Below are 14,510 nucleotides of genomic sequence, written 5' to 3'. Positions count from 1 at the left end.
ACATACTCTTGACACCACAACTCTACACCTCACTAGTGCACTCGACCCATCTCCCCAGAACATATTCCGATCACTCGCCTGTCCTCATCACATTGAAAGGAACTGAATTGGGCCCCCCTGTTACGGCATGGCGTATGCAACCCACGATGCTACTGGACACTAAGTTCCAAGAGGAGCTTCGAGATGAATGCCTAGAATTTTTCAAACGTAATAAAGACTCAGTCCACGATGTTGAAACTATTTGGGATGCTTTTAAAGTCACGCTCAGGGGTCTCTGCATCTCAAAGGGCTCAGGGGTACTCAAGAGTATACTGAATAAATTGAAGTCTCTGGAATCAGACCTTGGAAAGGCGGAGGAGGCACTCCGAGCGAACCCTGGGAATGATACACTAGCTGTAATACGGGAAAAACTGTCGGAATATACTGAGGAGGCTGCACGGGAGGTGAAATTCAGGAACAAACACTGGGTGGCCAGAAAATATGGGGAGGGTGAAAGGCCTTAGCTGCAACGATTAAGCTTATGCGTTCACCTACTGTCATACTCGAGCTGGAAACTGCTGAAGGGTTGCTGCTCAGGGACACCACACACATATTGAATGAATTCGTACAGCACTACAGTACGTTATATTCCTCCAACAGAACAGAGGAATTGACACTAGATGACTACTTGGCAGATGTATCATTGGGGTGGCTGAGTGATTCACAAAGAGCGTTTCTGAGTGCCCCGTTCGAACTAGATGAAGTAAGGGAGGCTATCATGCACATGAAATCGGGTAAGGCCACAGGGTTAGACGGCATTCCTATTGAATTTTACAAGACATTCATAGACTTCATGGCACCGGTACTGCGCGAAGTATATGAAGATGCGCTGGAGGTTGGCCACCTCCCTGCCTCCATGAGAATCGCTCTCTTCACGTCCCTACTCAAGCCAGGGAAGCCTGCTACGCATTGCGATTCATATAGGCCCCTGTCATTGCTGAACTGCAACATGAAGATTCTCGCCAAGTTAATAGCAGCGCGCATTAGCCTTCTATTGCCTGACCTCATACTCCCTGATCAGGCTGGATTTGTCCCGGGCAGGGCGACATCGCATAACCTCCACACCTTTTTTTCTGTCTATGATTCCGTTCACGAGGACTTGCCAATGGCGGCCATTTTTTTAGACGCCACCAAGGCGTTTGATTCGCTGGAGTGGGATTATGTATTCCGGGTACTCGAGCGTATGGGCTTTCCACTTATCTTCATTTCCTGGATTAGATTATTATACACACGCCCAATGGCCAGGGTACTCATTAATGGCAAGTTATCTTCGGAATTCCCTGTGTCCAGATGAACTAGGCAGGGTTGCCCCCTTTCCCCACTCCTTTTTGCCATAGCCACAGAACCCCTTGCAGCTAAATTGCGTCAACATCATCGTGATAGTGCATTGCGTTGTTTTCAGAGGCAGATACTCATTTCGATGTATGCCGATGATATCACACTCTATGTTCGCCACCCAGGTGAAAACTTACACCCCATCCTTAGGGAATTCATACGGTTTGGAGTTCTCTCTGGCGTCCAGATAAACTGGAACAAGTCGTGTATCTTCCCACTTACCGCCTCGACACACAAGTTTCCATTGGAGTACCCACTTGCCTGGTGTGAGGGAGATTTTAAATATCTGGGAATACACATAGAAAAGGACAGGGAAGCTTTGATTCGTGCTAATTATGGCACGGTAATGGATAAAATCAGTGATAATATCTCTAGATGGATAACCCTTCCCCTGTCCATGGCTAGGAGAGCTTCCTTAATTAAGATGGTGATACTCCCTCAGCTCCTATATCTCTTTTTGAACATACCATTTCATCCCGGAGCCTATTTTTTTCCGGCTGCTGCGCTCAGAACTGCTTAAACTAGTATGGGGTGGGAAATCACCGAGACTCAAATGGGAGGTCCTTATCAGGCCTTACTCGCAAGGTGGCTTTGGGATTCCAGACTTTGAACTCTATTACCGCGCAGCCCAGGCCCACTTTGCCTACTTCTGGATTCGACAACCTAGGTACATGCCCCAATTGGCAGATGAACATTGGCTGGCACACCCCACCCCGATTGAAGGTGCATTATACTCCCCGGTAGAAGGTAGGGATAAAACCCCCAACACAGTACTGAGCACCGTGACTGCATGGAAACGTATAGGCTCGAGACTCGATCTACAACGGTTATACGCCCCACTGTTGCCTTTAGTATATCACCCGCAGTTGCCGCTTTTACAAGAAGCGGGCTTTCAGAAGCTGTTGACAAAAATACATGTTCGAACGTGGGGGGATCTATATCATGATGGCACTTTCCGTACCAAAGACCAACTCTACGAAGGGATACAGCCAACACCGCTGGAGACATTTTACTATATCCGACTCTGACACGGTCTACAGGCGGTCACACCTGACTTCCCGCGTGAACCTCCTGTACTTGTCCCACTACAGAACATGCTTCTGCACGATAACCCCAACAAACTGGTATCTATGTTATATAAATCGGTCCGTGTCAATATGGACTATAAAGATTTACCTGCCAGGATGAAGTGGAACCAGGAATTGGCCATGACACTTACTGATAGGCAGTGGGATTTCTGTTTGCAACAGACGGAGCGCATATCGTCTAGCTGTAGATATAGGATTATTCATTACAAATTCCTACACAGATTATATCACACGCCAGCACGTCTGCACAGATTCCAGCTACGAACTACTGACACTTGCGACAGGTGTGGGGCTCCAGAGGCTGAATTCTTACACCTTGCATGGGGATGTGATCAGGTATACCGCTATTGGGATCAAGTTTTTCAGGCCATATCCAAAATGATACACATGGTGGTGGACCCATCCCCGATAGTAGCGCTACTGGGCTATGTGGAGCCGCTTCAAGCAGCCCACCGCAAATATGTGGCACTGGCTATGCTATTGGCCAAGTGCAGAGTGGTCTGCAGGTGGGGGAGGGCCCCCAAATTCAAAGATTGGATGCGGGACATGGTATACTGTCAAGAACAATTACATACCTACTCTGAACTGTTGCCGGTCGCCTCCAGACCCACTGACATATGGGCTCCGCTACAATGCTATTTGCTAGAACTATCTTCAGAGGATACCAGTGATTGATGGTCTGTAGGTTGGGTGGCTGGGCTACCGTTGTGAACTCACATGGTCACGGAAGAGTGTGGAGTCGTGATGTGCATGTTTGCTCGTAGCTACTGATATTATTATTCCCCCCCTGTCCTCGCCCAGTGGATGGCTCCTGCTATGGGTGTAGTGTCTTAAATCCTTGAATGGCCCTGTAGAGCGGGCTGCCCTATGCCTTGGTTATGATGGAGCACATGGACACCTTGCCTGCAGCGACAAACTGATCCGGCTTTGGTATGGCTCTCCTGAGATGTACTATATGCATTGTGTCACGCCTAGATGTGGGCCCGCCCCCATACTGACGCACGAACTTCTCCCACTTATAGATAGGATGCCGCACATGTTGAAGTTTAACCCAAAAAAAAAATGTGAAAAAGCGAGACGAATTGATTTGTTCATGTTGAATATGCACTCTGTCATTATGTTCCTATAGCGTCTGTACAACAGTATATGTGCCAGTGTTATTATATATTTGACCATCCTGATGATTCGTACAAATAGCGGCCGGCCTCAGGGTTGTAGGCGTGACACTGTGTACACTTGACAGTACTTAATAAATGTCTTGCACCAAAAAAACAAAAACAAAAAAAGTATTACTCACGAGAAAACCACCAACTCCTGGAGGCACCCTGGACAGAATTAGCTAATAACTTAATTGGGCCATTGCCAAATTTATTTATTTTATTTATTTTATATTCTTGTATAGCGCAAGAATCGACCCCTTCCGAGGTATCTCCGCGCTTTGCTCGCAGGATGGAATGGCAGGTGTTACCAAATGTTGTGGTTGTCGACTGATGTTGGATTATTTATTCTTCCTGGAATAAGACGGTTTTTAGTTTCTTCCTGAAGGAGGAATGATTGGAGGTTTGTCTTAAGCCAATTGGAAGGTTATTCCAGAGTTTAGGCCCTACCAGAGAAAAGGCTCTGCCACCTTGTCTGGTTTTTTTTACCAGTGGAGTTTTTATTAGCAATTGGTTGCTTGACCGTAAGGCTCTGTCAGGTTTATAGAGGGGTAGCTTTTGGGACAGATAATTGGGGCCTTTCCCGAACAGGCATTTGTGAACAATGCAACAGATCTTGAACTTGGTGCGTTGTCGTATTGGCAACCAATGCAGTTCTCGCAGCAGGGGTTTGGAGGGGGTTCTGGGAGGGGCATTCAAGACCAGTCTTGCTGCTGTGTTTTGGACTACCTGGAGGCGATTAATAGCGCTCTCGTTGGCTTGTATAAGGAGTCCGTTGCAGTAATCAATTTTACTTATAACCATAGTCTGCACTAGGGTCTTTCTATAGTTGTCTGAAAGGTAAGGGAAGACTCTTCTTAACAGACCAATTGTGTGAAAGCATGCCCCAGCGACTGCGTTCACATGTTCCTTCAAGGGAAGATTTTGATCCAGCTTCACCCCCAGATTTTTTACTGTTAGTTTTGGGGTGGGTACTGGTCCCAGGTCTAAGGGCCACCAGTCGGGGGACCATAGTATGGATGCTTTTCCAAAAAGCATTAGCTCCGTTTTTCCAACGTTGCATTGGAGGCGATTGGCAGCCATCCAATTGGAGATGGCCCTCATGCCTTCCGCGAAGTTATCCCTAACATTGGAGTTAATAGAATGGAAAGGGTAAAGAAGTTGGGTGTCGTCAGCGTAGGACACCGAGGTGAATCCATATTTTCTCACAATCTCAGCAAGGGGGGCCACGTACACATTGAACAATGTGGGGCTTAGGCATGAGCCCTGTGGCACCCCCTTCGTGAGCATCCTGGAAGAGGAGCAGTATGGTCCCAGGCTGACTGATTGTGAGCGCCCGGTCAGAAAACTCTCCAGCCAGGAGAGGGCTTGTCCTCCTATGCCCACTCCCTGTAAACGGCTCATGAGGATCTTATGGGACACAGTATCAAATGCGGCCGACAGGTCTAACAGCACCAGAATCATTGAGCCTCCTCTATCCTGTGACATCTTGATGTTATCGGTCACGGACAGGAGAGCTGATTCGGTGCTGTAGTTGGGCCTGAACCCAGATTGAGAGTGGTCCAGGCCCCCTGTCGCCTCTATGAACCTGGACAGATGGGTATTAACATGCTTCTCGGCCAGTTTACTCAGGAGCGGCAGCAGAGAGATGTGACGGAGGTTGGAGAGCTCTGTCCAAGGGGAGATGGCATTTTTCCGAATAGGATTCACCACTGCCTCTTTCCATTGCTGGGGGAGTTTACCTTCTGTGTAAGAAAGGTTCAAAACTTTTTGGATAGAGGGGCAGAGATCAGTGCTAAGCATGTTCATCACTCTGGGGGGGAGGAGATCAAGGGGGGACCCTGTTTTTGTGGTATTTAGTAGAGATTTTATATCGTCCTTGGAAATTTCTGGGATGTCAGTGAAGGTTTCAGAATTGGTATGTAAACAGAGAACATCAACCGTCTCTGTGTTGTTGGGGTGTTTGGCCAGTATTTTATTGTAGATGGTATCAATTTTATCCTCGAAGTATAATGAGATCTTGTTACACAGATCTTGAGAAAAGGTATCAGGACTTTCGCAGGCTGTAGGGTTTGTGAAACTTCTTAGAATCTTATATAATTCTCTGGTAGAATTGTCTGCCTTATCTATTTGGGATTGAAGGTGGATTTTCCGTGCCTTTTTTATATTTTTGTAGTAAGAGGAGACAGCTTGTTGATAGAGCTCTTTACTTTCACTGGAGTGGTTCTTCCTCCATCGTTTTTCTAGCTTTCTGCACTTTTGTTTTTCAGTTTTTAGTGCTTCCTTCATACATAATAGTTTTGATTGCCCTATACTCAGGATGGCCTGAGATAAAGATAACATCTGACATCAGCAATAAGAAGGTCATTACTTTCTTATATGATACTTTCAGTAGAGAAGGATTACCCACCACCATTCTGTTCCATCATAGTGTCCAGTTCTGTTCCAAAGACATGGAAGAATATATGAAGAGCAATTGGATATTACATCACCTTTGTGCATTATACCATCCAGAAACCAACAGAGTTGTAGAAAGGTTTAATAAGATATTAAAAGAAGGGTTTCAGTTGTCCAAAACTAATGGACTTAATTGGAGGGAAGTGTTCAGGAGATTACAGGCCCTTTCTTTGACTCCCCGCCAGACCACTAACAGAATGCCCTTTGAACTATTAAGAGGAAGAAAGGCTAATTGTAAGTTAGTCCATGGGTGGATGAAGTGGCAAAAGGGGTGGACTGTTGTCAACATAAGATAGACTTGGAGGCAGAGAGATTATTTCACAATACAATAAAAGCTCAGGATGACAGTATCTGGAAATAAGGACGAGTAGCTAAGTATCATGAAAGTGATAGAAATGTGATGCAGCCAGAAGAAAATAACTTTTGAAAGACAATTACGAAAGTAGTGAAAACAACCTGGTAACAGGAGCGAATAGCGAACCACATGCTTATACGCTGAATGAGTATGGGCCCTACCTATCTTCCTGCATTTCTGAAAGACTATGTTACCCAATAGCTTTATTTATTTGAATCACTTTGGGCCAGATGTAGATAAATCCCAGTTACCGATTCTTAAATACCGACTCATACCTAATCTGTATTTCCGAATCGGTAAATGGTATGTAGCTAAAAAGTCGGTAAAACTTACCGATTCGGTATGACTAGGTATCCCAAATCGGTAATTACCGATTCGGTCCATTCCAAGTCGGTAATATCCGAATCAGTGAAACCCAAGCATTCCAATGGGCCTCCTGGCCCATAGGAATGAATGGGATTTACCGAATCGGATTTTACCGATTCGGAATTTACCCAATCGGTAATTACCGAATTGGTAATTACCGAATCGGATGTTTGAAAAACGCCATGTGAGCCTGCCAACCAATCAGGGACACCCTACACACCCCACAACCAAGGCCCAGAGAATCCAACCAATCAGAATGAAGCACTCTCCCGAGTACCTGGGAGTGGCCACACCCATGCAGGTGCACACCAACAGAACAAACAATTGAGACGGGGTGAGAGGAGCTGAGCATCCACAGGCAAGCAGTGCCACAGAATGGAGTCACATGAAGGCCAAAAGGATGGTGGGGAGAGAAAAAGGAAGATAAAGTTCAGCCCAGAAGAACTACAGGTGGCTGTAGAAGAAATTCTAAGCCACTACAGCCACATTTTCGGGAGACAGTCTCTGCATGTTGCAGAGACTGTGAAGAGGAACATTTGGATTGCCATACAGGGCAAAGTGAATGCCATAGGTGTGACCCACCGGGAGATTGAGGACATAAAAAAGCGCTGGTATGACCTGCGCATCGTAACAAAGAAAAAGATTGCAGCACAAAAAAAGGATGCTGGTGGGACTGGAGGTGGCAGGAGCAAAGCACCAAAGCTGGCAGCGCTGGAGGAGCTTCTGGAAAGCACCATGGAGCCAGAATGCATCCATGGGATAGGAGACCTGGACAGTACAGCAAAAGCTACAAAGAAACAAGGTAAGAGGCATGTACCCTAATCCACAACCATCAACCTGACCCCGTATCCCACTGTGTAGAATCATCACACTGCATAACAGCTCAGACTAGGTGACAGCAATGCATCATGGTAGACGTAGTCATGAATAAATAGATGCAAAGCATACACCACATGACTCTGCAAGGCATGCCACACACATCATCAAACACACAATGTGCCCTGGGCAAAGGTGTGTAGCCAATTTATTTAAGAACTACACACAAATGAACAACAACATTGACCCTATGTCAATTTCATTCCACAGGAGAGTATTCACGCAGTTCAGCACCAGCAAGGAAGGAGAGGGCACCAGCAGCTAAGAGAGGGGAGAAAGAGAAGAAAAAAACTGGTCACAGTGCTGTTGAAGGAGGCAACACCACCACCCAGGAAGCCTCATCACCAGACCGACCCATGACACCTGTCCCACTATCCCCTTTGTTGTTTGGTTCTCCTGACTTGTCAAGCACACCCATTGCAATGCCCAAGGTGTCCATGCAGGGAGGGGCACGTAGGCATGAGGAGCCCCCTCAGAGGATCCTGCAAACCTCTGAATCGGAGGATGATGATGTTGAACCTCAAACTAATGCACCTGTGGCTGACAGGGCTAGACCACAGATTACAGCAGGCGCTGCGCGCACCAGTGTTCTTGGCAGGAGGGCACGTGAGGGTAGGGAGGGGCAGGAAGGGGAGAGCGTCTTCTGTGGCCTGGAGGGCACAATGGTTAAAGTACAGCGCCAGCGGGCCACAGCACTGTTAGCCATGCATAGGCAGGTTTGCTGCATGAACAATAAAATGACCAACATGGACAAGGGTATAGGCCACATAGCATCTAGTTTGGAGGCCATATCAAAGGGGATAACAGACATCTCCACATACATGGGTGCACTGTCGGACAAGTTGGACAGGGATCATCTGCAGCGTGGCAGGGATCGGCAGTATATGCGCCAGCAAACAAAGGCTATGAACAGACTTGCCTCAAGTACGTCACTACTGTGCCGACACTCTGTATCCATGCAGGATGCAATTGTGCACTGCTGCACAGACTTGACACGGGGCATGGGAAGAGTGACCTCTGCAATGGAGCAGATGCTCAACACAAACACAGGCAATGCTGGTGACACAGGTGTGGAGGAGACAGAGGGGTCAACCAGCAGGAGTGGCTCCAGCACACCTGTACCGGAGGTGCGCAGGAGCGGCAGGCGCAGCCATGCTGAGTCAGGCCCCAGCAGAGAATCTGAAAGCCAGGCACATCAATCGCGCAATGTAGTGCGTGGACGTAAGCACTGACCTATGCTGCAGATTAACACAACTGCACACAGTGACGGCAACTGAGCAGGAGCAGCCAGAGACATGGACTTTGATGTATGATGCCTCTTACGATGTGACAATGATGATGTAGTGATTATTAAACTACACTTGTCAAACACTATACCTGTCTATGAGTCATACTTTACCAAGAAATATCGACGTGTAATTTCTGTCTGTCTCAATCTACCATCTATTGCTGCTGGTCCTGTTGCCTGGGACTCTGCACGTTCCTGGTCATCATCAATGTTCTCGTGCTGTGTCACCTCCACCTCTGTGCCTTCTTTGGTGGCAAGATTGTGCAAAATGGCACAGGTCACTGTTATCTTGCAACACAGGATGGGGGTGTACTGTCAAGCACCTCCACTCTTGTGGAGGCAGCGGAACCTGCTCTTGAGGAGTCCAAATGTACGCTCCACTACGTTGCGAGTTGACCTGTGGGCCACATTGTATTGCCTTTCGGCTCTGTTACTTGGGTTGAGGTACGGTGTGAGCACAAAGGAACGCAGGGCATATGCACTATCACCTGGGAGGGAATGAGAGGTAAATGAGTTACAATCACATTACACATTCAGCTGCCATTTATTACAGGGTGTGTTACACTTATTTACCTAGCAGATATCCATCTCCATAATCTCCAGCAACTAGCCGTGTGTATATTCCGCTGTTCTGGAATATGTAGGAGTCGTGTGTGCTCCCAGGAAATTTGGCCACTATGTTGGTGATGATGTTGCCTGCATTGCATATCACCTGCACTGCATATCACCTTCACATTGATGGAGTGCGTAGACTTACGGTTTCTGTAGATGTGTTCGGTGGCTGCAGGTGGGCATAGGGGAATGTGGGTGCCATCTATGCAGCCTATCACTTGGGGGAAGTGTGCCAGTCCAAAGAAGTCAGTTTTTGTTTGGGCAAGTTCCGCAGGTGTGTCAGGGAACCGGAGGTAATGTCCCATTCTCTGCGTCATGGCATCCAGAAACTTCCTGAAAAAACGGGACAGACAGCTCTGGGGTACACCACCTACTGCAGCTATCACACTCTGGTATCTCCCAGAGGCAAGCAGGTGTAAGCTACATAGAACCTGGACATGGGGTGGGATGGCGTGGGCCCTGGATGTTGGGTGATTTAGGTATGGGTGGAGGTCCTTTATGAAGTCCAGGATGGTTCTGGGGTGCAGCCTGTACCTCTGGAGTATCTCAGGCTCAGTCAATTGGAACAGAGTGATCCTCTGCCTGTACACCTGCTCCTCCCTCATCCATACCCTCAGACCTGCAGCCTGTAGCCTTCGCCTCCTCGCAATCACATAGAGTGCCGCCATTTTAGCAGCACTGTTGCATTTTGGGCCCTTTCTTATAGCCTGCACATGGTTACCAACTGCTTTCAGTCCATGGTAAATACCAACTCTTTAATACCGAATTTGCTTGAATTCGGTATTTTTTTCATTTCCTACATCTCGATGGGCATTTTTTCCGAATTCTTATTTACCGATTCGGTGAATAAGAACTCGGTAAATAAGGTATCGGTAAATACCGAATCGGTAAATATGTATTCGGGAAATACAGAATCGGTATTTTACCGATTCATATTTTCCAAACCGGTACTTTTTTGTCACCTACATCTCATTTTCTCAATACCGGTCGGTAACGGCCGATTTTACCGATTTTGGGCCGTTACCGACTGGTAATTGGCTACCTACATCTGGCCCTTTGTGTTTTACCCTCTTTGCATCTTTGCAATATGTTTAGCCAGCTGAAAAGTTTTTGTATATTTCTATATATAGCTGTGCAATTCTGTGATTATTTTGATTCTTTCTTAAACATGTTCTGATATATACACACATCTAGGTAGATAATTATTTATAATTTTTCCTTGTAGTTTAGTCGTTACCATGATTCTTTTTCTCTAATTATTTGTGGAAAGGTCTGTGGTATCCTCCTCACATCCCCTTAAATTGGTGGAAGTGGACTCTTCCACCATGAGGAGTTCTAAAGTATTGGGTGTTGAGGTGAGGAGATGACAGTTGGGAGCGAGCTGAAGAGGCTGTGGCTGGGGTACTTTGAATAAACTACTTCTCACTTATTCTCCGCGGAACTGTTATTCCTAAGGAGTTGCTAAAGTCAGCCCGAATTTGTTTTTGAGTAACCCCAAAATATGGATTATTACATGCGTGCCAGAAGGACTTCTTATTTCTTTAAGAGAATGTCCTTGTAAATAACGTGTATAAGTTAATTTTGTTTTGCCTCTTTTTGATGTTCTTATAATATTGTGCTTTTTTTATATTAAAAATGGCAAAGCTACTAACGCAAAAATTCCATGTTTTTAGGTTAAATAGTGTAGAAATGCACTTACCGCCAAAGCTCACACCCGCACATACTTTTCAGGAGAAATTGCAATCTTTCTTGGGACGCCCAGCTAGTTCTGAAATATTACAGGCAGAAGGCACCAACTGCAAACAGTTTACAGGTAAATATAAATAATACAAACGATGCAAGTTGTTTTGTTTTTTTGAGACGTCTGCTTGTTTGTGTACATATGTTACAAAGTAAACAGTTTTTGTCTAAGACCTTATTTGTGCTGTCGGGCAAAGAGAGAGGTCGCCGCCTAATCTTTAAAAGTCAAACTGAGTCTGTGTCGGGCCTCATACATTAGTCTATTCTTTTCAGAGCAGTATAAAAGCCCTTATAAATGTAAGCTTATATTTTATCTTTATATTTGTTCATTTAGTAATGATTTATTAAGCACTTTGTGTCGTTTGCATGCGCTTCAGTGTGCTAAGATGAACGTAGAGGAGTTCCGGTTTATTACTTCAGTTCATAACACTTTATTCGGCACATACAAAGTTCAATAAAAGGTAACTAACAAAAAACATTCATATAATACATTCAAGAAAAATAATTTCAGGCAGCAAATCATCATTACAAAATAAAACGACAATCCACCAATTGTGCTGATGGGGTTTTAGTCTCCTACAACACCCCTTATCATTACCCTACACCTTTTCATTAAAAAAACACTCGCATTGCTTTTAACCATCCATCGATTTCCTGCAACTCGCTGCTTTAAAAAAGACACACACACTATAGCAGACATCATAACTATTTAAAAGCTGAAGAAAATAAGCATTTGCAATGCAATTGGTATCGCATTATTGAAAGTTTGAGCTATTGTGATTGCAAATAATAATGCAACAGCATTAGTTAAAACTTTCAGTTCAGTTCAGATAAACTTTATTTCGGCACTAAGCCATAAAAGCACAAACAGAAAATATAAATAAACACCAAAATTCATTTTCACATAAATGTAGAAATAGTTATGCATACAATTTTGGGAAGACTACAAAAAAATAGGAAATAGGGGAATATAAGATTTGTACAGAAACTCGGGGCAAGGCATCATAATGTAGAGAGACAAGGATTCTACTCAAACACAGGGCAAATATACACATATTAAAAATATATAAGAACATAGCAAAAATAGAGGTTAAAATCCAATAAAAACAATTTAAAAAGCTAAAAATGGCTAGGTAGCAGTTGCAAATTTACACATGGGAAAGAAATAGATTTTTTAAAATAGCAGCATGCGCAATTAGTTAGTTACAGAGCGCTGGCTCTTAATAATGGCTCTACGCGTGTGCCACATCGCAAGCAAGAATCTGGAAGTTGCAAAGACAAATGATGGGCAAGTCTCATATTTTAATAACATATAGGCCTCAATATAGTCTCTTATTCCCAGGTTTTTACACAGCTGGAGCACCCATTTGGCCATAGGCCTTCTATAAGCCGGACAGAAGAGAAGAACATGAAGATCTGACTCTTCGGTCGACCTACACCCTGGGCAATCCAACTTAGTGCTTCCCTTCCAGTTGTTTGTGCAAGCTCTAAGGGGAAGTACCCTATGTCTAAATTGCAGGAATAGTTTCTTGGCAAGGAGTAGTTGGATGTTATTTAGCTCAGGTTCTAGCTTATAGTACGATTTAACATCCCAAAAACTTTGAGTCCGGGAGCATGTATTAGTACTCTGAATAAGTTGGGATAGATTATGTTCTTTAATGATACACTTCAGGGTTTTTTTTTAGGTAAGGGAGCAGGACTCCTCGGGAGAAGACCACAGGGTTGCCAGCCCCAATGTATGACATCTAGAGCGAATATTGGATAGCCAAGGTAAATTCCCTGCTTCCAGAACAGAGAGTACATCCTTCAGTTCCTCCCTATAATATAAGAGCTCAGGCGTGCTCCATAGGCGGTGCCAAAATAAAAGCAGGCGGGAGGCAATTATTTCACTTATCGGGCCAATCCCAATATCCATCCTCAAGGGTGTTTCAGGAGTAGTCTTCGGTAGATTCAAAAGTTGTCTAAGGAAAGAGTTCCCTGTTGTAGCGAGGACGTTTGGGTGACAAGGGCCCCAGAGTTCGACACCATAGAGAGAAGCTCCCCTGGCCTGGATTTTATAGATTTCGGCAGGCGGACCTACAGCTCTTTGGAAGCAGTTTTTATAAACTTTAAGAATGCCCCCAAGGGGGCGTGGCCAAGATGGCGTCCGAGTGAGACGCTTTCTCCGGTCTCTCCGGCGCCGGGCCGAACAAAGCCACTTATAGCACGGTCCTGGTGTAGCTGCCCGGGTCCTGTAGGGTGGCGGAGGTGCCCCCAGCACAGCGGAGTGCAGTGGTACCGCTGGAGGAGCGGTGTGACGCTGAGAACGCCTACCGGGATCCCTAGCCTTTGGGGCCTATGAAGCACCGGCCTCCCGTGATCGGGGAGCCGGCTTGGTGACTGCGGCGCTCGCGGTGCTTGGCGAGGCGCCGCCGGACCGCATCCAGAACCTGCCGGCGGTGGGAGCGGAGCTCCTGCCGGCAGGGAAACGTGCCTGGGCTTTGGAGCCCTGTCGCAGAGGACGGCGAGGACAGCCGGGAAGTTGCGGTGACTCCGGCGGCAGGACGGAGGAGGTGCGGTGAGAGCGCCGCGGAGCATCCGGGCTCGGCGGGCCACCGGCGGGTGGCGCAGTGCGGAGTGGAGTGGAGCTACACGGGGCCCAGTACTGCTGGGGGAACGAGCAGTGCAGGGACAAGGACGGGGCCCAGCAGCGGTGTCAGCGGGGTGAGTGCTTCCCCAGGGAAGGCGGGAGCGGCCATATTGCCTGGGACGACGGGACCTGGCACTACACACGGCAGCTGCGGCGCTGCTCTTGGCAGACGGGCGTGGGCTGGCTGGCCATCTGAATTTGCCGCGTGGAGCCACAGCGACCTGCATCGAGATCCACGGCCCAGCATAGGTGGTGGAGGGCCGTCTGGACCGCCGAACCCGCCAGAGGGACGGATTGCTGGGGCCGGACTGCTGCACTCTTGCACATGGGAACGTCTGGGTACCTCAGAGCCTGACGCGGTCCCATTATAGTTCCCTTCCTGGAGACCACGACGTGGACGGCGCTGATTGCGGAGTGGAGTGTGCCTGCATTGCCCTACCTAGCCCTACCTCCTAATCACACGCAGTTAGTTGTGGGGACCCCCTAACCCCCCCCACGTGTGGGCCGCCTGCCTTGGATCTGCCTTCCGCTGAGTCCTGGACAGTGAGGGGGCACCGTTTGAGCTGCC

At 46.8% G+C, this 14,510-nt stretch overlaps 1 protein-coding gene across 1 annotated transcript in view; it reads left to right on the top strand.

The window, feature by feature from the left end:
- Positions 1–14,510, top strand: part of CPLANE1 (ciliogenesis and planar polarity effector complex subunit 1) — a 2,360,818-nt gene that overhangs the window by 683,221 nt on the left and 1,663,087 nt on the right. The window contains exon 18 of the mRNA XM_086960545.1: positions 11,247–11,386. Within this exon, the coding sequence (XP_086816671.1) occupies positions 11,247–11,386 (140 nt within the window). The remainder of the gene's footprint in view (positions 1–11,246; positions 11,387–14,510) is intronic.

This window comes from Lissotriton vulgaris, chromosome 3_1, assembly GCF_964263255.1.
Source record: "Lissotriton vulgaris chromosome 3_1, aLisVul1.2, whole genome shotgun sequence".
NCBI lineage: Eukaryota > Metazoa > Chordata > Amphibia > Caudata > Salamandridae > Lissotriton > Lissotriton vulgaris.
Note: the sequence above shows the minus strand (reverse complement) of the source record. Positions and strands in the feature narration are given on the sequence as shown.